We start from the raw sequence: 26,481 nt of genomic DNA, 5'->3' as shown, positions 1-26,481 counted from the left end.
CACATGAAAGAACCACACAGTGTTACAAAAATAAAAGGGTACTTAATTAGGGTAAGACATACTACAATACTAAAATGGCAGTCCCCCATCTAGAGGTAAGTAAACACTATTATATACACCTTTGCAATCATTAAAGAGCATAGAAAGCAATAGGCATTGGTAAGAGCACTGGCACACAGTGAGGGCACTAGGGGAGGGCCAAACCATTTACTTAAAAAAAAAAAGTGGACTGTGAAAGGCAGTCCCCCACCCAAAGAAGTGGAATCGGCAGAAGGGAACTGGAGGAACTAGGAACTCGAAGAAGTGACCACCAGAAGTACAACAGTAGGTACCTGGTTTTCCTCAAAACCAACACGAGGATTTTGGAAAAGGATTATGCAAGACCCAACCAAGACTGATGAGCCCAAAAGTGGATCCTGACTGAAGAGAACCTGCAAAGGAAGAGGGCCAAGTCCATTTCACGATGGAGTGTATGGTTGTGGCAGGAGCCACTACCCCACCCTTCTGTGGATGCAGGAGCAGGTCGACTGTGGACGAAAAAGGTCTGCAGGACGAAGAGGAGTCCCAGGAGGGATGCAAGTGATGTCCTACATCAGTGGTCAAGATGCAGTCGATCAGTGGTGCTGGAATATGACCAACAAGCCTTGGCAAATGCAAGAGACTGAGAAGAAGGTTGCAATGCTGAAGAGGACCAGCAAGGTCCAGAGGACTCGACCCAAGGAGAAGAGTCTGGGGTGACCCTCAGCATCTTGGAGTCAGAAGAAGAGGAGGCACCCCACACACAGGCAACCCACTGGCAGCGGGCACAGGAGTCGCAGTGATGCCTACTCAACACACCTTACGAAGAGTCCAACGTCGCTGGAGCAGCAGGCAGGAGACTGTGCTTTGCAGGGAGGAGTGCTGGGAGGCAGGGCTACAAGGAGCCTGAAGATTCCTTGGAGGAGGAGCAAACAAGCCTTGGTAGCTGCAAGAGTCGCAGTGTACAGGGGTACTGTCCTGCAAAGAGGGGCAAGGGCTTACCATCTCCTAAGGTGGCTAGCTGGTAGAGAGGACCAAGGGGACCACTCCCGACCACCACCTGTGATGGTAGGATCCATGCAGTTCCAGAGGAGAGCAGATCCACGCAGCTGGTCATCATTGCAGTTGGTGCCTGCAGATGCAGGGGAGTGACTCCTTCACACCAAGGGAGATTCCTTATTACTTCTGGTGCAGGCTGAAGACCAGCCACCCTCAGAGGCTGCACAGCCGGGAAGTGTTGAGGTTGCTGAAAGGAGCAGGAGAACCAACGTTGCAGTTCCTGGAGGGTCCAGTTGCAGTCCCGGTGGCCAGAAGATGAACTAAACGATGCAGAGGAGGCCTGCTGGAATCTTGCATATTGAACCTGAGGACCCACCCAAGAGGGAGACCCTAAATAGCCCGGAAAAGGGGATTGGTCACCTAGCAGGGTGACCACCTATCAGGAGGGCGCTGTGACATCACCCACCTGACATGACCACTCAGATGCTCCCGGGGCCTCTGCCCACCTTGGATTAAAGATGGCAGAATCCAGTGGTCACCTGGAGCAGCTCTGGGGCACCACCCCTAGAGTTGTGATGGACAGGGGAGTGGTCACTCAGGGGCCAGTTTATGAAAGGAGAATGTGCCCTTAAAGCATACCGGTGGCTTGGGGAGGCTACCTCTCCCAAGCCACGTAACACATATTTCCAAGTGAGAGGGTGTCACCTCCCTCTCCCACAGGAAATCCTTTGTTCTGCTTTTCTCTGTCTGACTTGGTCAAGCAGCAGGAGGGCAGAAACTTGTCTGAGGGGTGGCAGCAGCGCGGGCTGCCTGGAAAGCCCTAGAAGACTGAAAGGAACACTGATTGAGGTCCTCTAAGGAGCCCCCAGAGTGCATGAAATCATACAACCAATACTGGCAACAGGATTGGGGTATGATTCTGACATGTTTGATACTAAACATGCCCAGGTGTGGAGTTACCATTATGTAGATGGACATAGGTAGTGGACCTGTATCCAATACACAGGTTAAATGGCTTCTCCGCACTTACGAAGTCCAGTGCAATGGAGCTGGAGTTCGTAGGGGCACTTCTGCTCATGCAGGGGGGCCCTCACACACAGGTAGCTGCGTCCTGCTCTCAGGGCTAGGAGGGACTACCATAGGGGTGACTTAGTGAGCTGGTGCATTGACCTGTAGTGAAAGGGTACATGCACCTTTTCACGCAGGCTCCAATGGCAGCCCAGCAGACATTTTGTATGGGCCTCCAGGGTTGGCACAATGCATGCTGCAGCCCATGGGAATCCCTGGTGCCCCAATGCCCTGGGTACCTGTGTACCATATAGAGGGACATGTATGGGGGCACCAGTATGCCAACTGTGTGGTGTGCAACGTCTTAAGCAACCAAATTTAGAGGAAGAAAGCACTATCACTGGGGTCCTGGTTAGCAGGATCCCAGTGAAAAGTCAAACTATACTGACTGCAGGCAAAAAGTGGGGGTAAACATGGCAAAAAGAGGGTACCTTTCTACAAGAACTATGGCTCTAATTCAAAAATTGATGAGAATGTGTGGGAAAAGGTATAGTGGTCTGCCAGACTGGTCAAGGAGGAGGAAAATAATTACTTTGGGGGTGGGGCAAATCCCAAAAGCTGCATTTTCCATTTTGCTCACTCACAGAGCAAAAACCATTTAGTCAATTTACATGAAACGGAGTGTTGGTCCAATTGAATGCTTTTGATCGGGTTTCTGGAAATTGAACAGTTTGAATATCGTGGCAGATGACTTTACAAGCCATTTATTTTAACTGTAGAACATTGTCACTTGCAAGCCCATTTAATCTTAACATTTAACCGCTAGTAATAGTTTAATTTTAAAGCAGAAAAGAATTTGGGTCACCTTATTTGTGTATGCCTTAAAGCGGTATTCCCTTCAATATCAGATTGAAATCCAGTTTGTACCAGTGTCAGTTTTGGATGAGAAAACGACATTGAAAGTTAATATAAACCTTAGTTTTAATAACCAATTTTTCTATATTAATTGTATGACAGCATTAGTCCAAAATACATAAGGACCGGAAATGAATTGAAAAGGAGTAAGCAATGGAAGGCTGCAAAACGAAATTCTGGCAACTAGGAACAAGCACTGGCAAAGCCAATAGGTCTCGCCTATGTGAGAGCTCTTAGCTTTGCCAAAATCTTTTAGCCACGTTGTACAGCAGTGTGGCGGCTGTTCAGCAAGGCTAAAAGTTAGAGTAGAGTGGAAGCGCCAGAGTAGAGGGGCACATATTGGCACTGAGTGGAGGGCCTGCCCTGGCAGTCCGGGCTGGACTGTTCCAACTGGAGTAGGACTGAGGTTGATTTGCATAGGGCTGTGTCCAAACCAAGGTGGCGTTGTGTTAAAAAAAAAAAAAAAAAAAAAAGTATTGAAATGCAGCCCTGAGCTAGCGATTAATTCAAGCACTGTATTCACCACTTTGTTTTTGATGGTTTCAAATATTAAGCACTTCAAATAGTCTACTGTTGGCATTCAATGTTATTCATTAAAAACAAACGGAAATACATCATAAAACAGGTTTTAAACTAGTGTTTTTTTTTTTTTTTTTTTTCCACAGAGCAGGGCAACTTTACCAGTATCAGAAACTTGCCAGTGACCATGCTTTCATAGGATTAGAAAAAATCATCTAGGGTTAGCAACACTTTCAGATTAGGAACAACCGCAGCAATACTTAACATAACGATGTACTTACTGCAGCCAGATCCATGTTATTGATTTGAGCTTCATGAAATCCTCCATCCGACATGCCTTCTTCCTCAGTTTCCTCTGCGACCGCAACATTTCTTCGTTTGAAGAGCTGAAAACATAATATCCCACATATTGAGATTTAACTAAATTAACTAATCTACTGACCATAATAAAAAAACAGCTCAAACTGTGGCTTTTAGGTGACAATTATTTTTCGACAGAAAATTCTGAACAAAACTTGTAATAACTGTAGTGATTTGGCATATTCAAAGCTGCATGCCTAAGGGAGCTTCAAGTTAAAGATGGAAGAGAGTAACTTCGGTAAGAGTTAAATGTCATTAGTGATAGCCATTTGAGATGATCAAAGCACAGTAGTGTGAACCTGAAGATTCTCCCATAAATTCAAAACATTATGGTGAGAATATTCGTATGTCAATCTATAATGTGAGGACTGTCTGGATCGCCAGGCACCGGACACTGTAGATGAGCCATGGTAAGAAAGTAATTAGAATGGTCTTTTCCTCTGTAAAGAGTTGTATGTGTGCCGTCAAGAGAAGATCGAGGTGGCCCGAAAACTAGAATTGATTAGGTCAAGCCACCAGAATGACCGAATCCGAGATGTTCTGTGATTTTCCGGAGGATTCTCAGAAACAGAAGGGTCAGAGTAAATACACACAATGTTCACTACACCAAAATAGGACCTGGGTCACCTGAACCTCCTGAAAGTAAACAGCCATTAGCTGGAAATCAGGCAGGCTTCAAGTCTGAGTAAATGTTCTATTCCCCGATATGTTGAGTAAAAAGACAACCCAATATTGGACATGGATCATACTGCCAACAACTCTTGCAATATAAGAGGTCAGCAGCAACACGGCTGTGGTGATGGCCTTATCCTGAACAAGAAAGTCATGTAGTGATTCTGTCTTTTTGGACTATTAATACTCAGGACTTCACAACTGGAAAGAAATCTGCTGTGGACCGCTTTCTGTTTCAAGGTGTTTACAACGAGGGGCCCATGAGATAGACTCCTCAATATACTAGAACAATGATTCTACCACAGTGAGACCCTAAAAAAAAAGATAAGACTGCAACTGATTTGGAGCTAAGGAGCACACCACCAGAAGGGTTGGGGGCATGGATTACCATTTCAGTGTTAGTACCAGCGATGTGCGGACACATGAGAGTTAGACTGCCTTTCCTACAGGAAGTTTTTCATACAAAAGAAAAACTGTTTGCACTTGGTGGTTCAGAAGAATTACTGAAGACATCATTTGTTGAGAAATATGTAGGAAAGACTGTTTTCACAGGAAGAGTGACAAAAATTAAGGCAGTTAAGAAAAATGCTATAAAAAAGTGGTCAAGTGAAATTTGGTCAGGACAGAGTTTAAAGCTGCATTTTCAGTCATTCTTCTGTACCAATCAGTGAGGCATCTTTTTGCTTGTTTTTTTCTAGCTAATGAGTTATGTCCCCATTGGCGGATTTAGGACAATGGGGAGTTGGGCTTAACTCATCGTGGCTGATTTCTCCAATGAGACATTTACCCCACCCCCCCCCCGCCCCCCCTCCCCCCGAGTTTGGCTTTTGCTGACTGCGCCATCCTGAAGCAGTGTATAGTAGTGAGATTGCTTCCTGCTCTAGAACCAGTTTGAGTAAAACATGGAATGGCACCACTCCAGTTTGTTGATCTTGTTACAGTAATTGGAAAACACTGAATCCTGTTCTACTCTATTTATACACTAGTAATACTTGCCAAGTAGTTTTTGGGAAACCTTGTAGTAAATCCTTAGCCATCCTGGAGAGCTAGAGCGTCCTGTTACTTCATGCTCCAGGTCACTGCAACTTAGAAAAGGAGACTGCTCTGCCTAGAGTGTGCATCACAACTTTGGTCTCCTGTTTGTTGCTTGCTCCAATAGATTTCAAACGAGTCCTGCGATCAAGTACTTTTTTTCTTCTGGAAAGTTACAGTTCATATTGATCTGCCTCAAAATCTCTTTATCCCTTTCTCCCCTCCCCTCCCCTCCTCCCACCCCAGTCAGAAGTTTTTGTTAATCTGCTACTAGTTCTACTTCTCAGCAGTTAACTTTCTGGTTCTAAATGTGGACAATGGGGTGTTTGTAAAATGTTTCCAATTTATGCTATTCATTTATTCTGACCGGCTAAGTTCTTGCATTTTTTTAATTTGAAATTTTTGATAAAAGTAAATACATTTATAAAACCAATATTCCACAACTAATGACGTTTCAGCACAGAAATAAAATTCCTCAATCAAGTAGGCAAAGCTGCTGTAGGAAGTGTTGACCGCATACTTCACTGGCAAATGTAATTCTGGATAGGAACGTCACTTGCTCACAGATTTTTCCAACATTAAAGACATTTTCTTATAGTTCTGAATCAATGCTTGAAATAGCTCATGGAAAAATGTATTTTCATTACAAACTAAGACTGCGAAATTGTAGGCAGTCTCCCAAAGCTAAGTTCAGGGTCATGGAAGATCAGAAATGGGGAATACCTCTGGACAACATGGTCTCTCCATGAAAGCACTAAGGGACAACTGACGAACACACAAGATGAAAAAAGGACTTTTCACTGAACAAAATATTCAACTGTATTCGAAGGGTTAGGGCCTAGCAGAGTAAGGACTTTATGGCGCTCCGATAAAGAAATACTTCAGAAAGGTAGCACTGGTAATGCAGGTTTCAGACTGGAAATCAGTTACTTTCTGTGTCCCCTTACGGGACGTGTGCGTGTACTAATTGTACTGAGCAAAACCAGTTGCCAATCTGAGAAGGATATGAGCCAGTATCTTACACTTCTGCAAGGGAGTTATTGGTTGAGATAGGGAATCTCTAGACTGGGTGAAAGTTGCCCAACCTCTGTCTTCACACATATCGGCCTCCAACCCTCTTTCAAAGGGTTGACGACTCCAGTACTCCTAAAAGAGAAGCTTGTCTACCTCCAGCAGTGGTTATTTGATGCAGACAGGTTAAGAGTAGGACCGCACAAAAGCAGCAGGCAGAACACAGCTTTCACACTACTGATCGCATCAATAAACTGCGTGAAATATTTCCCTGCATGAGAGCAAGTAAGCCTTTTAGGACTAAGGACCAAAGAATATGGAATACAGCGAAGTCAATGATACAGCGTAGCCACAATGATGCCTGTGGTACACGCTTGATCTTTCCCCTAAAAATAACAAAAGCCTCATTACACTGCTGACTAGGAGTGCAAAAACTCCAGTGTCCCCAGCCTATGAACAGATACTCAGTATTCTTGATGTTGGGGGTGGGGGGGAGGGGGAGGGGGAGAAAGGGGACGTGGGGTTAAGTAGAAATGTGAACATTCTGGCAATAGTCTGGGAGCAAGGAATAATAAAAGGTCAAACATATGACACAATTCTAGCCCATCAAGACACTGATGTTCGTATGGGTCACAGATCATCAAGCTCAGTGCCACAAAACACATTTTGCCACCATGTCTCTGTGGAAGATGAAGTTATGATTCAAGGATGCTGCACTCACCCACAACAGCCTGAGCTAGAGGGTGTGGAGTTCACAGCCTCTTAGTGCTGTTGTTCAGATACCCAAGAAAGCTGGGTTTGGTGCGTCGATCACAGCTTAGCCTGCTAAAGGACAAGGGATTCTCTAATGAGTGCTAGCTGTAACAAGAGAGACAAGCTAAACCAGTGTTTTGGTACCTCTTTTGTCCTTCCCCCCCCCCCATCATGGGGTCTTGTATAGTGGTAGATAGAGACCAGGTTACTATCAAGTGGCTGGCACACCTTGATTGGGTTTAGGTCCTAGTATATTAGCAACAGTGTTAAGGTCAGTGTCTTTGCCAGTTTCTATGCCCCACAGGTTGGATCTCTTACGAGGCATGGTTTAAGTGTTGCATGACAAATAGCCTCACCATCCTCCCCTACTATCCGGTTGGACGATCTGGGAGAGTGCAGCTGGACTGCCATTGACACAGCTCCAACTATTGTATGAGGAAAACTTTAATAAATTTATACAGACTGTTTCTAGAACCAGCATTAGGAGGCAACAAAACTCAGAAATTAAGAATGGCAAAAAAAGACAAAGATCAGAACAAAAGTCTTTAGGAACGTAGCTTTACCTTCATCATGGAATACTCTAATATTCCTCACATTAGAATAGAGTAGCAAGTTCATAAATCAGGAAAATAGAAAAAAATACAATCATGTGTACACTTTGCAGAGAAAAGGTTGAACCACACTATAGAGAAAGGGCAAGCAGAGCCACTGGTCTTGCTTAAGGCTTCAGATGGAGCAGCTTGAAAGTTACTTCAATCTGTTGATATTAAGTTTCCTCAATCTGATGCTCACCTTGCAGATGTGATCATTGAGACTAAGGGTATCTGTGCCAAAGAGGTTCCTTGCCTTTGCAGAATGTTGTCCCTCAGGTAATCTCTTTCCAAAAGACTTAGTACTGCCTCTCACTTCTAGAGAATGCAGTAGAGGGGGTTTGATAGTAAGATGTAGGTCTGAATATTGGCTACATCTAACCTAGGAACAGGAAGAGTTTTGAGTGAGAGCAGTGTGTAAACAAACAGCGGTTTTAGATGTTTCTTCCATGTAAACTAAGATGTTAAATACAGATGTAGCAATTGTTGGACAACTGCCAGCTGATGCTCAGGAAACTGCACCCCCAAAGGAAGTTCCTCTACATTTAACAGAGCCTATGAACCCAGCAGGTGACCAGCCACGTTATCAACATTGGATGCCTGCATTTCAATAATCACCATCAGCTACGGTGGGCATCATTTTTTTGAGAGAACGTCCCAAGGTATCATACATAGTTTTCCTGAAATACAACCGCTTGCTCACTGCCCACAAACAGAAGAAGTTGCAGAGGGAGTGTTCTTATTGCTCTGATGGAAGCTGAAATAAGTAGAAACCTTTTTATGTGGTCTCCCAAAAGGTCTTAAACCAGAAGAGAAAAACGTGCTCTTGCTACAGGATTCAGTTGCAGGGACTTGGAAAGTTGAGATGACAGTACTTGTGAGACATGTTAGTGTCTCTACCTGCAAAACCAGCGAAAGGCAACTATTTCAACAGGGCAACCTACTCAAATTTTATACTTTCAATGCTACATCTGATGTAAACCAGTTCAATCTACCTTAGTTGCCCTAATACCTTTTTTTATTTTATTTTTTATTAAAAACAGGACAAATTACTTGATGAAATGCAATGACGAATCTGGAAGGGGAAAGGTTCGGTAAAGTACAGAAAAACACCCCCTCAGATTTGGGGGAAGGGGTTTAGGCAAGGCCCACAGAAGATTGTGTCAGACATTAAATATTCTGTGATGCCATATGAAGGCAAGGACAGATTGTCAGGATTATAAATCTGAGCCAGATCCATTATAACTGTCAAATGTACTAACTATATATTTAGTTATAAATGTAGTTTCATGAATTAAATCTCTTCATCATCCACCTGTCCAAAACCCACCCCCTGCAAAACAAATGAGTATAAGGATATATGCATGACCGTGCTCAACGATTACATTTAAATCACAGAACTTCTTAGAAATCTCAATGAAAACTTAGAAAGCCGATCTAAAAATGTAAAGGGACTGCTGGGAGTATACTTTCAGATTTTGCCTCAAAGAATACAAAATAAACATTCCTGGATGTTCACCTATACTATCGGGGAAATATTTAAATTGACTGCCAATACATGGACAATACCATACAGAGGAACCATAGAAGCTGAATAAAAGGCAGAAAGCTCACACCTAAAATGTATGTATCATATGAATGAATCTTGTCAGTAACAATGTACACCGCTACCAAGTGCCACAAGATGCAGACTAACATCAATGAGTCTGCTGGATTTATTATGGCAAACTGGAGCAGTACAGTCCAATGATATAGAATCTCCTAAAGTTCCACAAGAATGGAAGCACCTTCAAAAATAGTAGCACATAGATGGATAAAGTGAGCACTCTGGTTTTCACCTGAAAGAGGTAACAATCTTAAGGGAAGGGATACTGAGGGTGAAGTGGAAGCCTGCTAACTACACACACATTCAAATATTTCAGAGCCTTTTTAAGTTCAAACTAAACCCAGAAGCTAAAAATGATGATAAAATACCACTATATCGTGGTTTTAAAATAAACTGTGCATTACAGGATGAGTGGCAGATGGAAGCCAGAGTGCTCCACTACTGCTCTCATGAAGAAATCAAGAGACGCATAGGATTTGCAAGTAAAGAGGTTACATCCTTTCAAAGAAAACTATAATTTGTTTTTGGTGCATTAAAAAAAACGTAACTATTTCAACATATACCTGATCTTCACGTTTCTGCTTCCGCAACTGAAGACCCTCTTCTTCACGCCGCCGCCTCATCTCATCAGTATTCAAAGACTTGTTCTTATAACTCTTCAGACGGACGTTCTCTTTTCCTGCGCTAGTCATTTTGATTTCTAAAGACAAAAAGTACAAGAAAATGCCAACAATTACCTTATATAGACCAACGCGAATCAACCCTACACTAGGGCATACTTCTAGCACAGCTACTTAAAGCCTTTTTCAGTCACAAATATTCCACTTAGCATTCACAAAAGCACACTTCTTTTTTTTTTCACCCACACACAAGCTGCTTTAGGCACCAACATGTTTCTGCTGAAGTCTGAACTAGTTAGATTTTTTTTTTCAATCTACCTAAAGCAAAGTGGTTGTCACTTACACATGTTGTGGCCTGACAAAATTAAGTGTTAGAAAGTCATTCTACAACACTAGAGTTCAGAGTAGCTCATGGATCACACCAACATTTGTAAACAATAGAGGGTGTGTGTTGTCCAGCACTGTAAGGAGTGCTGATCAAGATATTCAAGATAACCTATCCAAAGTCTATACTAAAGTAAACCCAGTGAAGTGCAACCAATATTTAGAGTCCTACAGGGTGAATTCAATGTAACAAGCTTGAAAACATTGTTATTTATAGAAGCCACATCAAATCTGTTTCTCATGAGAATGGGTTCTGAAGAGGTGGATGGGCTTGTATTGATCCACTGCCTCCTCAGGCTTTCCAGAAAACAAAAGAAAGAGGTGCAATAGCAGACATTGTAGTTAGTCTCCTTCGTATATCAAGAGACCCTCATAGGGAGATGCTAAGGGGGGCAGGATGGGAAACACAGGTTCTATCAGCACGCAAACAGCCATATTGGTAGCCTCCCACAAGGTAGTGCAGATCAACGGTTCCAGCAATTTACCTAATGCAAGGAATCCAGGGCAAACCCACAGTATACCAGAGCTTTATCTTTGTGCTGACAGTGGCTGCTGGCACAGTGCAGGACACCGGACCTCTATGAAAGAGGAGAGCACAGAGGGGAAAAGTGGTGGATGGAAGGCCCATAAGGATATGGAAGATGGCAGCAAAATAGACACGTTGTGTAATAGTTGGGGGTGATGGGAAGGTAGCAATACAATAGTATATATTGTTTTGTAACCAATATTGTAAATGATGGCAGCAGGCAGTGCGCTCACTTTTTGGTTGCACTGTTATTATAGTTTCTTCCAGCCTTTCCTTTAATATGCTTCAAGTGTACCAATTTACCAACACGTCTGCATATCACAACATTTTCTGGTACAAAGAATCAAACAGCTAATCAAACACTATGGTTTTGCATTACTGAACAGCTCCACGATTCCATTTTCACCTCTGCAAGTCCAACAAAGGTATTCGCTTATGCTTTCACTTGGCATCCACTCATCCTTACCAAACACATTCAACTCTAGATTACCATGGCAATCTTCTCAATCCTTTTGTTGTAACCTTAATCACATATTCTACATATCCTGCATAATTATTTTTAGTATTTGTTTTGTAAATTAAAATGTAGTTTCCAGTGTTTGCCCAAATTCAGAAAAACAAGGTTATAACTATTTATACATTTATGATTGTGTATTGAAGAACATTTTTTCAATGCATACAATATACTCAAAAATAACATTTTTAATTTTAACAGCCATATACAACAATAACTGTAGCACAGCATAAACAGAAGAAAAATGTTATTTATCTGTAAGCATCTGCTTGTGACATGTAGTGCTGTGCATTCTGCTACCATCCAGGGTGGGGCATGGACACGTACAACTTGTTTTTCTTCAAAGAAGTCTTCGAGTTAGTGACTCCACCTATTAGTGCTAATGAGTACGGGCATCAGCTCCATTATTAGATTGCTTTTTTCTGCAGTCGGGCTCAGGCGTGTTTCACTGAGCTCCGGGTTGACGCCTCAGGTTCATATAGTCTACATCCATCTGTACTGTACAAGTGTTGTGTTCTCCTTGTTTAAGTTTATCACGCTCCTGACACCCAATTTGATGACTGAGATTACGTCAACACCCAACTCTGGACGTTTTTCCTGGCAGTTCAACTCACAATAACACCCTTTCCGTAATGGAAAGGACTCCATTAAGAAACTTAAATTTGTTAAGACTGGGGCCTAGCCTTGTAACACATTTAAGAGTTCAAGCAGCTTTAAAGCAGACATAGATCACATCTAAGGGAGAAACCAAAATTATTTCTGGAAGAAGCAGGTCTGTTATAGTTAAGGTTATCCAGTTTTGGGGACTATAGGGAATTTTGTATGTTAGTAAAATCAGGGCTGCTCTGGGCTTTCCACTGCTTTGGTAATCGAGGTCGCTATCAATGGGAACTGGTGGCCCAACAATTATCACCCTTACAGTAGGCAATTAACACCTTCCTGCATCCGGATAAGGTATCACAATAAAGCTGATATAGACTTCCTTTCAATTGAAGGCTGATAAGTCTGATCAACAGTGCTGTCAAAGTATATAGAAAAAATGTTTGTGGTAGCTTATGCATGCATTTCGGAGTTTAATTTGATAACTCCTGAGCCAGGTGTTGCCAGAAGGGCCACTCAACTAAAAGGCACTCTGGGGCAGTGGTTCAAAAACTTTTTGGAACCAGCATCCAAAGTTTAAGAATGAAAAACTTATCACCCGCCTCGTTTTATTGGAATGGGTAGTTGTGCACTATCATTTACAGACAGCACATTTTCACTGAAATGGTCACTACATTTGTGAAGCCATACAGCTTTAGTGATCAATTTATAATGCACACAAATGATAGTGTACAGAAATTGGATTTCAGTGAATAGTTATTATTTATGAACCACAGCGTAAAGTGCCTTGATTAATTTTGATCGTTTTCAAATCTTTGCTTCCACTAAATTTCAGAATGAAAAAAATGTGCCTCTTTTTTAAATGTTGAATAGGTGCAGTTCATCTATAGGTATTACATTTTGTTATGTTACCAAAAAAAAAAAAAAAAAAGTACATCCTTTACTTTCACCACCTGTACTCCAGCAAGTGTCACATATTTCACTTACTTTTCTTTTCCTGACCGCAAGCTAGAGGAGTTTCTCAACAACAATCACCATGTTAAAAGGCAGCAATTTGTCCGAAGACATTTTACCTCTATCATCAAGCACAGTAAAATGTGACAAGATAAATACAAAATTTAGAGGCATCTTTATTTAATGCTTGGACTTTCCCAACCCACAAAAAAAATCGTTTCATGACCCACAGCTTAGGAAATCCTGCTCCATGGTGTGGAATGCATATCACCCATTAGACAGGACATATTGTTTTGGGGTCCAGGACAACACGTCCTGGTGTTTTTATCCTTTGGACAAGTAGACTCAAGCCACTACAGTACAAACTGTTCGGCTGCCAAGTTTAAAGTGCTGAAATACAGCTGTGGAAAAGAGACCCGTTTGCTGCTATGGCATGCAGTTGAAAGTGTAAAATGTTCTAAATGATATTTATGGATCACTAATATAACATGTTTACTGTCTGGGCGAGCAATCTGAGGAAATACATTGAGCTGTAAGCTCTGCTTACACTGCTCAACTGTTCTATTATACAAACATATGCATGTTTTCAAAATCAACCAATTTTGTGGTTATTTACAATGTTCCCAGAATGCTCTTTAATACATGCAGTAGAATGAAAACAAGACTGATTGTATTTTGAAAGTAAACTAAATATTTGTAATGTGAAAAAAAACAGACGGATGTTGCAAGTAGTTTTGCTAAACTATTGCGTACTTTCCTTACAAAATAGAAAGTTTAATATTTAATATTTTCAACATGGTTAAACAGACAAAGTATTGTTCGAATACTAAAGTGCAATTTGTAAGTACAACATTTAATAACATTATTCAGAGGCATCATTTAATAGAACATGTTTAACGCTTGTGAATATCTAAACTAATAGAGGGATTCAATTTAAAAACACTATGTGCTGCATATGGATAATCTACGAGAGGTTCTGTTCTTCACAAAAATTGCATACAACATGACCTTGCATGGGTGCAGCACCAAGACTTTAAAAATTCACGTTTATAGAACCAGGCCTGGAGATGTAAAACAATTCCATGCGCCATACAAACTTGTGAATTCTATTTTCGCAGGTGCAATTATTCAGGCATATTGGCTCAGGCAATTATCACCCTTACATTAGGTTATTACCTGACCACCGTCCTGCATCCTAGTAAGGTTCCACAATGAAGCTAATATACAACAAGCATTTGCAATGCAATGGGTCTCGCGTTTGCATGAGTTAAAGCTATTAGCATTGTAAACTCCTAACCGGACTTTATTGGCCACATAAATTGAAATTGAAAAGTAATACAGTTTCACATAACTAACCGGAGTTCTCTTGCCATATAAACTGAAAACTAAAAGTTTCTCATAAGCGAGCCGATGTCCGCCATCAGCGCAAAGCAGACACACAGAGGGAAATAAAGGTTCGCTCGCAGTGAAACCTACCGGCTAAAGTGCACCTATCCATGTAACCAGCAAAAGTGCAATTACCTATGTAGCATGATCGATGTCATGCAAAACGCTTGACTACTGCCCACTGAGATCACGCTACGAAATAAAGAGAAAAAGTAGTACAGAAACCGGATGGAAAACACTGAGCCTTGTATGTTTTCAGTAGTTGGTCAGTGCGCTCGAGGAGGGCTAAACACTGGAAAAGCCTTGACGTATGCATGCCTTTCACTAATGAAAGCAAGTGGATTTTAAAAGGCAAGCCCACAAACCAATGAGCGACTGTCGTGACATGGGTGTGGTTAGAACCTCAAAGAGAGATTACAACATAGGACGGAGCACTTTGCGCTCACCCCTAACAAGGGTAACCTTAGACTTCCTTTCAACTGAAGGCTGATAAGTCTGATCAACAGTGCTGTCAAAGTAAAGTACATAGAAAAAATGTTTTGTGGTAACTTATGCATGGATTTCCGAGTTTAATTTGGTATCGTCTGAGCAAGGTGCTGCCATAAGGGCCACTCAACTACAGGCACTCTAGGGCAGTGGTTCCCAAACATTTTAGAACCAGTATCCAAATTTTTAGAATGACAAACCTATGCCTAAAAAAAACATTTCACTTTATTAAACATTTAAATACCACCACCAAGAAACTCCTTTCTCTACATTCCCCATTTTTTTTTGTTTGAGGGTCCACACCAAAGAAATCCACTTCAGAATTATCAGAACTACAGTGAACAAGCAGTGCAACCACCACTTAAGCTGACAATCACAGTTGCACTGCCTGTCTCCACACTAGTTCAGATCCTTGGAGACCGAATTCCTGGCTGGCACGTAATCACTTCATTCAGCACTTTAAAACACAAGTAAAAAAAAAAAAAAACAACACCAAGACTGAGCCAAGGATTCTCCAGTACCCATATCATTCAATTCCTTGATTAAAATATATATATATATATATATATATATATATATATTTATTTATTTATTTTTTTAAACAAAGAGCGGTCTTATTCTGCCACATGAATTGGAATTTGAGATTAATTCCACGTTATGAAATCTTCCTAAGATTGGTTCTGATGTCTCCATCAAAAAATTTTCAACTTGCTAAATGACAACCTGATGTACATCAACAGTCGTGAATCATTTGACTCTCAAAGGCAAATTGTGTCCCACAACAATTTCATCCTGATTATCAATTACATGGTTGAAACATTGTTTATAAAATAACATATTTCGATTTGCTGATGGTTATATGTGGCAACCTTATCAAAATTAGATGTGTGCTACCTGTAGCTAAAATAATGATCCTATTTGTTCTTATGTATACACACTGGAACTCCTTTCTAGTAGTTTATTATTGCATGATCATGAAGCACTTTTCCTGCCCCTCCCCGAAACTACTGTGCAAAATAAACAGTTGATCTATAGACTGGTTGCTGGTCATTATTGATATGTCTATACAGCAAACTCTGCAGACCACATCATTGTGCTGTTTGAATTGTGTCTACTTAAATTTGCCACCATGAGTATACTTAAAATCTTTGAGAACCATTCTTGCATATATCTATGATGATTACCAAGCTTCCTGTCAATATACTGGGTTGTCCTTGTTGTTTAATAGTTTGGTGATCAAACCTTTCTAGTAAAGGAGGCAACATTGCATTAATAAACAGTGTTTAGTATAGGGGAGAGGAACACTGGCAACTGTACTGTATCAGACAGGATGTTATAAACCCACACAGAACATAAATGTATGACAAGCAGATTTGAAAATCTGTTGTGGGATTGAAAAGAAGGGCATTTTACACCTTCTTGCTTTTACCTTCTACTGGAGGTTTACAAAGATCCTCTACACCCTCTAGTCATATCCATGGTAGCTTCAAATGCGAGCCTTTTAAAGAACACTAGCACAGTCATGGTGGAAATTATATATATATATATATATATATATATATATATATATATATATATATATATACATACATACATACACACCTGGCTTCACCAGGGTATCAACAATGCTTAAAGAAAAGATATGCTACAATGCAGGCCCACCAGCCTCAAGTGGATCAGCAATGCCACACAAAGGTAAGTTCCATATCAATGCAAGGTACAGGCACATGGTCCTGATAAACATCAGTGCTGCTCATGCATTACAGCAATGGTCAGCACTCTGGTTTCAAGGGCAACGTGCAGGTCAAGGTGGTTATATGTAGCTTCAATGTAACTGTATCTTTAATAATAATGTAACTGTTCAGTTATGTTTGATGCTGGCCCTAACCTTTTTAGTTACGTCCTGCCCTTTCAGTACACCATTAATACAGAGCAACCACTTTAAAGTGTAACCGTCACTCCCAGTTTGCGTCTGGTGTTCTATTTTAAGACAATCTCTCTCTTGAGCAACATAAAGCACTGGGATGCAGGGGTTGGGCACATAATCCATTATCTCCGTTTAGACTAGGCTGTCTTGTTCCTGCTATATGGTAATTTTTTAGGTCGAGCACACAAGCGCTTTGACCTGTTTTAAGTAGTATGGGCTTTTAACCATGCCCCTCTCACACCCATCATTTTCACTCACTTGTGGGCTTGCCTTTCACGTTTGTCCAGTCTTGCAGCTTTTTTTGTCACGCCTTACAGACTGCCCGTTACATGGATTATTGCACAACTGCCAATATACTTCGTTCAGCATGATCTAACTTTTTTTTCCCCTCTATCCCCTTCGTGCTGCATGGCGGCCATGCACTCACAGCGTGAACAGGCACAACAGCATGAGCCTGATTGACAGTTTTGGAGCGCTGGTCACAATGTTCAGTTACCTAATCAAAGTAATTTCTTGTGGCTCTCCCCTTAAAACACTTAAAATTGGTAAATGCTTTACAGTAAAACAGAAATCCTCAAAGCGAAAGGGGCTCTCCGAGCACAGCGGGAGAGCCAATACTACAATATTCACTGCACTCAGGAAACTTGCCCGATAATGCTTTGCAGGGTATTACTTTTAAAAAACATTTTGCTCCTAACTCAGTCTGTGGTAGTCCTAGGGCAATGGGACCATCACGAAAACGTTCACAACAATGTGCTCTTTCTGTATACATCATTTTGCGTTCCCACACTACGTTAGTGGGGACCCCAAAATAATAACCCCTACCACCATTCAGTGTCTGTTTAAGCTCTCTCAAGGCTGGAACTAGTTTGTGTTTTGAGGGCCTTTTTTGTAATATCATTGCTATAGGCCTACTATCCTTGAAAATATGTAATACACTACGCCCGCTAGAGGCCAAATATATGGTTACACTGCATTATTTATTGACATTTTTATTATGTGTGGCTATGCCTTCTAGGGGCTAACTATATAGTTACATGACCATGTTTCTCACAAATGCTATTTTTGCCTATAATTCAGCCTGTGGTGGTCCCAGGACAATGGGACCACCTTCAAAACACTGTCTTCATCATCGCTAGGTCCCCACACTAATACTCAATGGTGGGAGGGGTTGTCTTTTAAGTCTTTTTATGGCTAGAATTTATTTCTCCTCTGTGGCTGACTTGTGAAATTTGGGGGGGGGGGGAGAACTGTGTTAGCCTGCCAGCAACTTTGATGGTGGGGTGGTGATTTAAATCGGGATGCTAAATAGCAACATTTTAATTTTTTGCTGCAGATAGAGGAAGAAGGTAGATGGAAGTGCTTTAGTTATATGCAGGGCACTGGAATCATATGGCAGAAAAAGACGAAATTATGAGGCAAGGTTGACCAATTTATGTGGCAAGAAAAGTGCAGTACAATGCCAATAGCTCTAACTCAAGCATATGTGAGATCTATTGCATTGCAAATGCTTGTTGCGGTTTGGATCTGCACAGTATAGTAGGTGGAATGCTCACAAGAGTTGTAAACGTCTAACATCTCACAAATACTTTAAGCTGTAACGAAAGGGCTTAAAAGGGTAACTGAGGAGCTGATCTCCTACAGAAAAGGCAGTGGAGGCAACAAAAAGCACCTTATAAGCCTCAAACAAGCAGCAGAGCTACTCTCAGGTTGAGGTTTTTTCCTCCCAGCATGGAGGGCTGAACCACTGGTTAAGATCGTCCTTGGCTTGCGCTTTCTATAGAATCTATTTGTGTTGTCTGATAGTCATGTCCAGGAACTGCATCTTTTTGTAGTTAATAAATATGTTTGGTAAATGGTCTTGGCTTCAAAGTGGTCAATTGGATCAAAGTCTGTTTTCAGTGTAGCTACAGTGCATCCAGCATATTTGTAACCTTTACACAGTCTTACAATTGACCTAGAAAGTTGGTTCAGAAGGAAGCTAAAGTCAGTGTTCTGGACCAACAGCATGTTGGTTAAACAAAACCCAACATGAATTTGACGAGTGTCCAAATAACAGAGCCTGTAAATGCTGTGATCCACCCACATTAAAGTTATACTATAACTTTTCTGAACTTAAGGACTTTTGTGTTTCTCGCTTGATTTTTATGGTCTGACTTCAAAATTCCAGCAGTGAACCAAAGACTTGCTAGTCCCTTGTCCTACAAATGTGTAGCTTTAGCCATCTTTAGTGTGACAATTGTTTGTCACCACTGTCTACACTTTGCCCCTTTGCTTAAGAGAGCTTCCGTGTTTGGGTAGATGGTGTCTTTCCTTTCCTCTCTTTCTTCAAATTATCAGTTAGCTGTTTTGAAAATTGAATTCTTCTTTTTTTTTTTTTTTTTTAAATGCAGCAGTACTGGTAATTTCTGTTGATGCTGAGGGTTTTTGACACTATCGTTTCTACTGTGCTGGGCTATAAGTTTTTAGAAAACCAGTTCAGACTTGCATTTTGGCATTAAAATATAGGAGTATTGTTCTGTTCAAACACCTCCTCACCCTCTGTTTACTTTCTGTTGACATTTCAAGAGCGTCCTTGTTTAGATCTTCAGTATGTGGATACGTTTGTTTTGTGACCAGTGGTTTAAAACAATGCACCATGTTGGCTGCTCATTACTAGACCTTTTCAAACTTTTGTTTCTTATTGCGGTCGAGCATGCAAGTGCTCTGGCCTCTGTTGTAATCACTGTGGGCTTTTAAACACGCCCATGTCATGCCCATCAGTTTGGTTGGTTTGTGGGCATGCCTTTTAAAATTTGGTTGATTTCATTAGTGAAAGGCATGACTACGTCATGCCTTTTCCAGTGTTTAGCCCTCCTCGAGGCCACCGATATACTACTGAAAACATATGAGGCTCCTTGTTTTCTGCATGGCTTCTGGACTACTCTCTTTCCTACACTGGGCAGTAGTCGAGCGCTTTGCAGGACATTGATCCTGTTACATAGATAACTGCACTTTTGCCGGTTACCTGGATAATTGCAATTTTGCCGATACATTTGACTGCAAACAAACTTCTGTTTCCTTTTGCGTGTCTCCTTCACCCTTATGGTGGTAGTCGGCTCGCTTATGTGAAACTGTTTTACTTTTCATTTTCAGTTTATGTGGCAAGAAGAGTCCAGTTAGATGTTTACAACGCTAATAGCTCTACCTCGAGCAATCGCGAGACCTATTACATTGCAAATGCTTGGTTTTTAGTATGGAACAGCAGTCTCCAGGGTTGCAGTCCGTACTCAAAACATGTGCATTCTCTAACTCCCTGCCTTAAAGCAGCTGCTGACTATTACTAATAAGTCTTTCAGTTTATTACCTGCATCTGGTAGAAACTCTTACTCCAAAGGAAGTATGCAAAGCTGCTCGGGACCTTTCATTCACAACAATTTTCTAATGAAGTGATGATGCAGTAAAGAGATTAAATGCATATAAAAAAACAAATGAGATGAACATTAAAAACATGAGAAAGGGGGTGTGGTTCAAACAAGGTGACCAAGTTCCAAGGCGAAAGTCACAAGTACACCTGCTGCTAGACTGTTCGGTTCTTTCGTGGATGGTAGGGAGAATGTAACAGTTTGGGCAATGAAATTAGATGCAAATCTGAACATTTGATAGTACAGGCAAAAAAAAAAAATCCATAACTGGTTAGCAAGTTCATGTGGAAAGATTCTTGAGGTGGTTCGTTTTTAATTGATAGGCATCATTTACTGAAGGCTGTCCCTGATCCTATGCAAGCTGAAAACATTTCAGTGATTATTCCTAGGCACAATTATTGGTCTTTTATGCACTGTTCTTTAATCTAGTCTTATAGATATGTGTTTTTAGGTCAAGTGTGCAAGCACTTTGACCTGTTGTAAGCATTGTGGGCTTTTAACAACGCCTACCTCACGCCCACCACTTTTACTAATTTGTGGGCTTGCCCTTCAAAACTCCCTGTATGTCAATGGAAGATGCATTACAATTATCCGGTCTTGGGGCAGTTTTGTTACCACCTTGCAGACTGACCCCGTTACATGGATAATGGCACGACTGCAGATATACTTCAGCATGGTTGAATTTTTTTTTTTTGTCGCTCCTCTTCATGCTCCATGGCAGCTGAGACTCTCAAACCGCAAACTCCATTAGTGGTATTATAGTGCTGGTCACATTGTTCACACTGTTAATCAAAGTACTTTCTTTGGCTCTCCCCGTCACGCTCAATAGCTTTCCCAAAAACACTTAATTGATAAATGCTTTATTTATAAAAATAAATAAATAAATAAAAAAAAAAAAAAAAATCCACAACGCGGCTCTCCTGGCACAGCGGGATAGTAGATACTGCAATATTCACTGCACTCAGGAAAAGTCACCCCCCATAATGCTTTGCAAGCATTCTTTTTCCCAAATGTTTTTGCCCACATCTCAGCCAGTGGTGGTCTTAGGACAATGGGACCACCGCTAAAACGTTCAGCATGACACACTCTTTCTGTTTAGGTAATTTCTAGGTCCCCACAGTAGGTTAGTGGGAACCCAAAAATAATAACCCCTGCCACCATGCAGTCCTTTTTTAAGCTCTCTTATGGCTGAGAATTTTTGTTTTACAACTTAGAATTTGTGTTCTAAGGACCTTAGTATTGCAGGAAGTCTCCTAGGCCTGAAAATGAGTAAGGCACTATACCCTTTAGGGGCTAAATATATGGTTGCGCACATTATTTTGTGGCATTCTATTTTCATGTGGTTCTGCCCGCTAGGGGGCTAAGCATATGGTTACATGACCATGTTTCTTACAAAAGATATTTTTATTGTGGTGTCCTCTAGGGGTTGTTCTGAGCATTATTGGCAGCACTCGGTCACCCATAATGCTTTGCAGGGCATTATTTTACAAAACATATTTGCTCATGACTCAGCCTGTGGTAGTCCTAGGACAATGGGATCACCTTCAAAACGCTCACCATAACCTGCTCTAGGTAATCATCTCTGGGCCCCCACACTAGGTTAGTGGGGACCCCAAATTAATAACCCCTCCATCCATTCAGTGTCTTTTTAACCTTTTTACAGCTGAGAGTAGTTTGTGTTTTAAGAGTCTTGTTTGTAATATCATTGCAGTAGGCCTGTTAGCCCTGAAAGTGTGTAATGCACTACACCCTCTAGGGGCTAAGTGTATGGTTACAGTGCAATACATTCAGTCATTTAGTTTTCCTACTCTATGGTAACTTGACCATGTTTCTTACAAATGCTATTTTCATTATAGTATCCTCTAGGGGCTGATCTGAGCATTATAGTCTAATGCCAAATGTTTATTTCTGAAAAAGGTTTTTATTGGGTTTATAATATAAATTGCATGTTTTATTAATGTCTCCTTTTGCAAATATGACCATTATTTTGGCCAACTTAACTTCCTTACTACACTAGGATTGTTTGAACACTCTTGATATGTTTGGGTGACCCTTCTATTTTATTTATTTCATTACACCTCTGTGGTGACTTGCTGTGGAAATTGTGTTAGCCAGCCAGCAACTCTGATGGAGTGGTGAAAGTGGTATTCTACTGGAATTAGCATGGCACTTTTAAATGAGGATGCAAAATGGCAACATTTTCATTTTTGGCTCCAGATAGAGGAAGAAGGTAAATGGAAGTGCTTTAGTTATATGCAGGGCCACTGGAATTATGTGGCAGGAAGAGACCAAAGTATGAGGCAAGGTTGACCAATTTATTTGGCAAGAAAAGTCCAGTTATGAATTTACAACGTCAATAGCTCTAACTCAAGCAAATGCGAGACCCACTACATTACAAATGCTTGTTTGTTCAGGTGGTGTTTTGTTCAAGGCACATGCTAATCGTCTGGAACTTGCTAGATCCTGGACTAGTGTACCAAAAAGCACTTTGTCACTGTACATGGAGCCAAAAATCGAACAAGTGCACTTCACAAACTCTAACAGAAGGGGGAAGCATAATTTGGGCAGCGGGGTCTCATAGAAGGTAAAAACACTGCAGAATGAACACTAAAATGTACAATGAAGTCTACAACCATTGTTTTCTACATATTTTCATGGGGTTGTCAGGCCAGAATGACCCCCACCTCTCTTGTACCCAGTCTCTTTTATTCACAAAATAATATCAGAGACTATAGGTCATGTCATAACACACTACACCAATTTACCTGGGAAAGATCATAGGCAAGCTAATGAACTGCCACTCAGCAGTTCACAATAAAAGCATGATTACTTCCGGTGGATGACTACCATCCACTGAGTCTAGAATGATAACATAAAGAGCAAACAGCAAAACAGAAAGCATCAAGGACATACAACCACATAACTAAACATAATTTAGGACTTACTTTTTGCCATTGCTGAAGGGAGTACAATCTGCATCATTTGAGATGGAGAGAGAAGTGTGCAGGCATTGGCTTCCGGTTTTAATGCCTCCAGTGAGTCAATGAATGGCCCAGTGCTCTACTCACAGATAGCAGCATCAAGGTTCACCATTATGCCGACAATACACAGCTCTACTTGAAAGCCTCTTTTACTTCAGACATCCAGCGCCTCAAACACTACCTGCACATCATGCAGACTTGGACACCCAACACCTACCTGAAGCTAAACCCAACCATGACAGACTTCCTGTTACCTGCCCAGAGAAACACACAAAAACAGTACAAACTTGGTTCAAAACCAATGAACATTGGTTGCTCCAAACCCCAACTTTCACTGAAAGCCAAGTCACTCGCATTCACCCTGGACACCAACCTCGCTCTAAGGAAACACACTGCCTAAAAGCAATGAAAATCTGCTACCACGTCTCCCATCTCAAGGATGTCAAACTCTTCCAGAAAGTGACTTCATAACTGCTGTTCAAGCCCTAATATTCTTGAAAGTGGATGTATTAATGCCCTGCTCCAAGGTCTCCCAGTCACCACTTACAAGCATCCTATATGCAGGTGCACATCTCATCCAGAGTCTTAAATAAGATCACATCACTTTAATCCTGATGGAACCTTACTGGCTCCCCTTGCCAGACCACATCATTTTCAAAACCATCTGCATCATTTATGAAGCCATTACAACCATCATCCCTGCTAATTTTGTGGGCAATCTCACCATCTCTTGTGGTTATCAGCACATCCTTAGCCAAGATAACATTAGACTGCGAAGTGCAACAAAAGAAGAAAAACAAGGTAGCAAGCCTTTTCCATCAACACCTCAGTATCAAATTAAGACTACCTCAACGCTGCTCCAATTTAGGAAAGAGTTGGAGACACCTCTTTACTTGTTTAAATTAATCTCTATAAATAATTTGCTATGTATTGATATTGTTAGAGGTGTGTGTTTCCACTCTGCACCAAAAATGTAAAAAAAAATATAAAAAAAACTCAACTCTTCCGCAATCTTTCCATTTGGCTTTGCAATCGTTCCGAGGTGGAACCATAAGCTAAAAGGTAATAAAAGGTTTTAAAGTTTGGTAATAACTTATCTTTGATCACTCAACATATTCTACAAGATGTTTAATCTGGAGTTGCACCTTCCCAATCAGCAATGATTATATGGTTGAAAGCAATTATTTTTTCCACATAAGGATTTTTTTAATGGTTTACTCTATTGGGGATCAAAGTGGCAGGTGCAGGGGCTGTCAGTTTGTCTAGAAACAAGTTAAGATGCAAGTTATCCAGCACAATAGCTATATTTAATGTTAGTCTTACATTAAAAGTCTAAACCAAGAGATGGGCTCATACACATTTGTAGGAAACAGTCTTTAGGGAAGCCAATTGTTGCTTATTAACAAGATGCACAAATCACGTTTCTAAGGAGTGGAAATTGGGAGATCAGGGAGGGATTCCACTGACTCATCTTTTGCCTCTGACTTATCCAATATTCTTCCTAGAAGCTCCATGAGAACTTATCAAGTAGTCTGCAACACTAGGGGAATAATCGCCCATATACTGCACAAACTAATGCTGAAGCTCGTGTCAAAAAGAAGTTGATGGACAAATTGAGAGGGTGGCTGCCAGTGCAACGTAAATACATGAGTAAAGAGTTAGTTATGAAGACGCCACTGAACAGCAAATCCTAATGGTTGAGGAGTTTGTGGTGAACAAGACACTAGAAGATAAGGAAAAGAAAGACATTAAAACCATCAAGGATTCCCTTGACAAGATATGCATCAGAAAAAATTAAAGATGGCATCCAGGATGTGGGAGGATACGATTCAACCTCAGCTGCATTCTGGCCCAAACACTGAGGTGGATGGGCGATAGAGACTGCTCAATTAGAGGCTTACCTATAATACCACTACGGTAAACGTGCTGGGGATTCCCAACCTAAACGTAGGAATATCATGCCAATTTATGAAATATACAAAGTCAAAGAATACATTAATCCTATTATTGTACTCCTACTCTCAGTGAAACAATTTACTTTTTCATGGCCTAAGTCAATCAATCCTGTGGACATTTAACCCTGCATCTCATTTCACCTATTAATGATTAAGGTTAGACTTTTTTTTTACATGAGAGCACCATTCTGGGGACAGTCTACTAACTCTCTTATTAAATATTTTTTAACAGCAGTTAACAGTGCAGCACAACACCCAAAACTACTACAATTAAATCTAAGCACAGAGTGCAAAAACGAAGCTGGAGATAATCCCTTAAAAAGAGCAGGATGACAGAGGACAAACTGTATGCTCGTCAGCAAGTCAAGCATTTAAAATCTCTGCACCCAACAAGATGTGTTATCACACAATCACAGTGCCTCAGCTCCAATAACCAGCATCCCAATACACTGATCACACAAACAAAACAATTTACTGTAAAACTATTGTACTTCTGCTTAAAGCAATGGCAAGGCACTAGCACAGTAATGTCAAATGCTATCATCTGTGGCTATTCAACGGAAAAAAATATTTAAGGCATGTGGACCAATACTTCAAAAACACAGCTTTAATGTAGCTGAAACAGACTTACTGGTAGCTTTGTTTTAGTAATTAACAGAATCTTAGAAGAGTGGATTCAGATACAATAAGGTTTTCTTCACGGCAACTCCACTTCTAATCAAAGGATCTACATTTATTTACCGGGGGGTTGGGAGTTAGTATTGACATTAGTTGGCAGTATTACCACCCACTTCTCAAAGCATGCATGCATGCATCATATATATCCACACAAGCATGTGTGCCTTTTTTTTTTTTTTTCAAACAAAGGAACTATTACAGTAATGATTCTGACCAATAGTAGAGGGAGCAGAAGGTACAAGGAATAAGATAAACCATGCATTAGGAAGAACATGCCATAAAATTAACTTGATACTACTCCTACAGCCTGTCTCTGCATGGTGAATCTATGGCAGGGTACCACAAACCTAATCAAACCAGTTTATTAAGCTCTATACTAGCACCTGCTTCTCAAAGCATGCATGCATCATGCCTATCCACACAACAAGCACACTGTGAACCCTTATTTATAAAGTAACTATTGCAGTAATGATTCTGACCAATAGCGGAGGGGGCAGAAGGTGCTGGAAATAAAAGAAAGTACTGATTGGGAAGACCATGGCATACAATTGACTTAATACTACCCCTACAGCCCACCACCAAG

The 26,481-nt window shown here is 40.9% G+C and overlaps 1 protein-coding gene across 1 annotated transcript in view; it reads right to left on the bottom strand.

Annotated features, from left to right (window-relative positions):
- The window catches only part of KPNA1 (karyopherin subunit alpha 1), a 181,930-nt gene that overhangs the window by 131,928 nt on the left and 23,521 nt on the right, over window positions 1-26,481 (bottom strand). Inside the window, exons 2-3 of the mRNA XM_069202718.1 lie at window positions 10,047-10,183; window positions 3,741-3,845 (exon numbers count right to left, since the gene is read on the bottom strand). Coding sequence (XP_069058819.1) covers window positions 3,741-3,845; window positions 10,047-10,175 — 234 coding nt within the window. The 5' untranslated portion in view covers window positions 10,176-10,183. The remainder of the gene's footprint in view (window positions 1-3,740; window positions 3,846-10,046; window positions 10,184-26,481) is intronic.

Source organism: Pleurodeles waltl, chromosome 8 (assembly GCF_031143425.1).
Source record: "Pleurodeles waltl isolate 20211129_DDA chromosome 8, aPleWal1.hap1.20221129, whole genome shotgun sequence".
NCBI classification, from domain to species: Eukaryota; Metazoa; Chordata; class Amphibia; order Caudata; family Salamandridae; genus Pleurodeles; species Pleurodeles waltl.
Note: the sequence above shows the minus strand (reverse complement) of the source record. Positions and strands in the feature narration are given on the sequence as shown.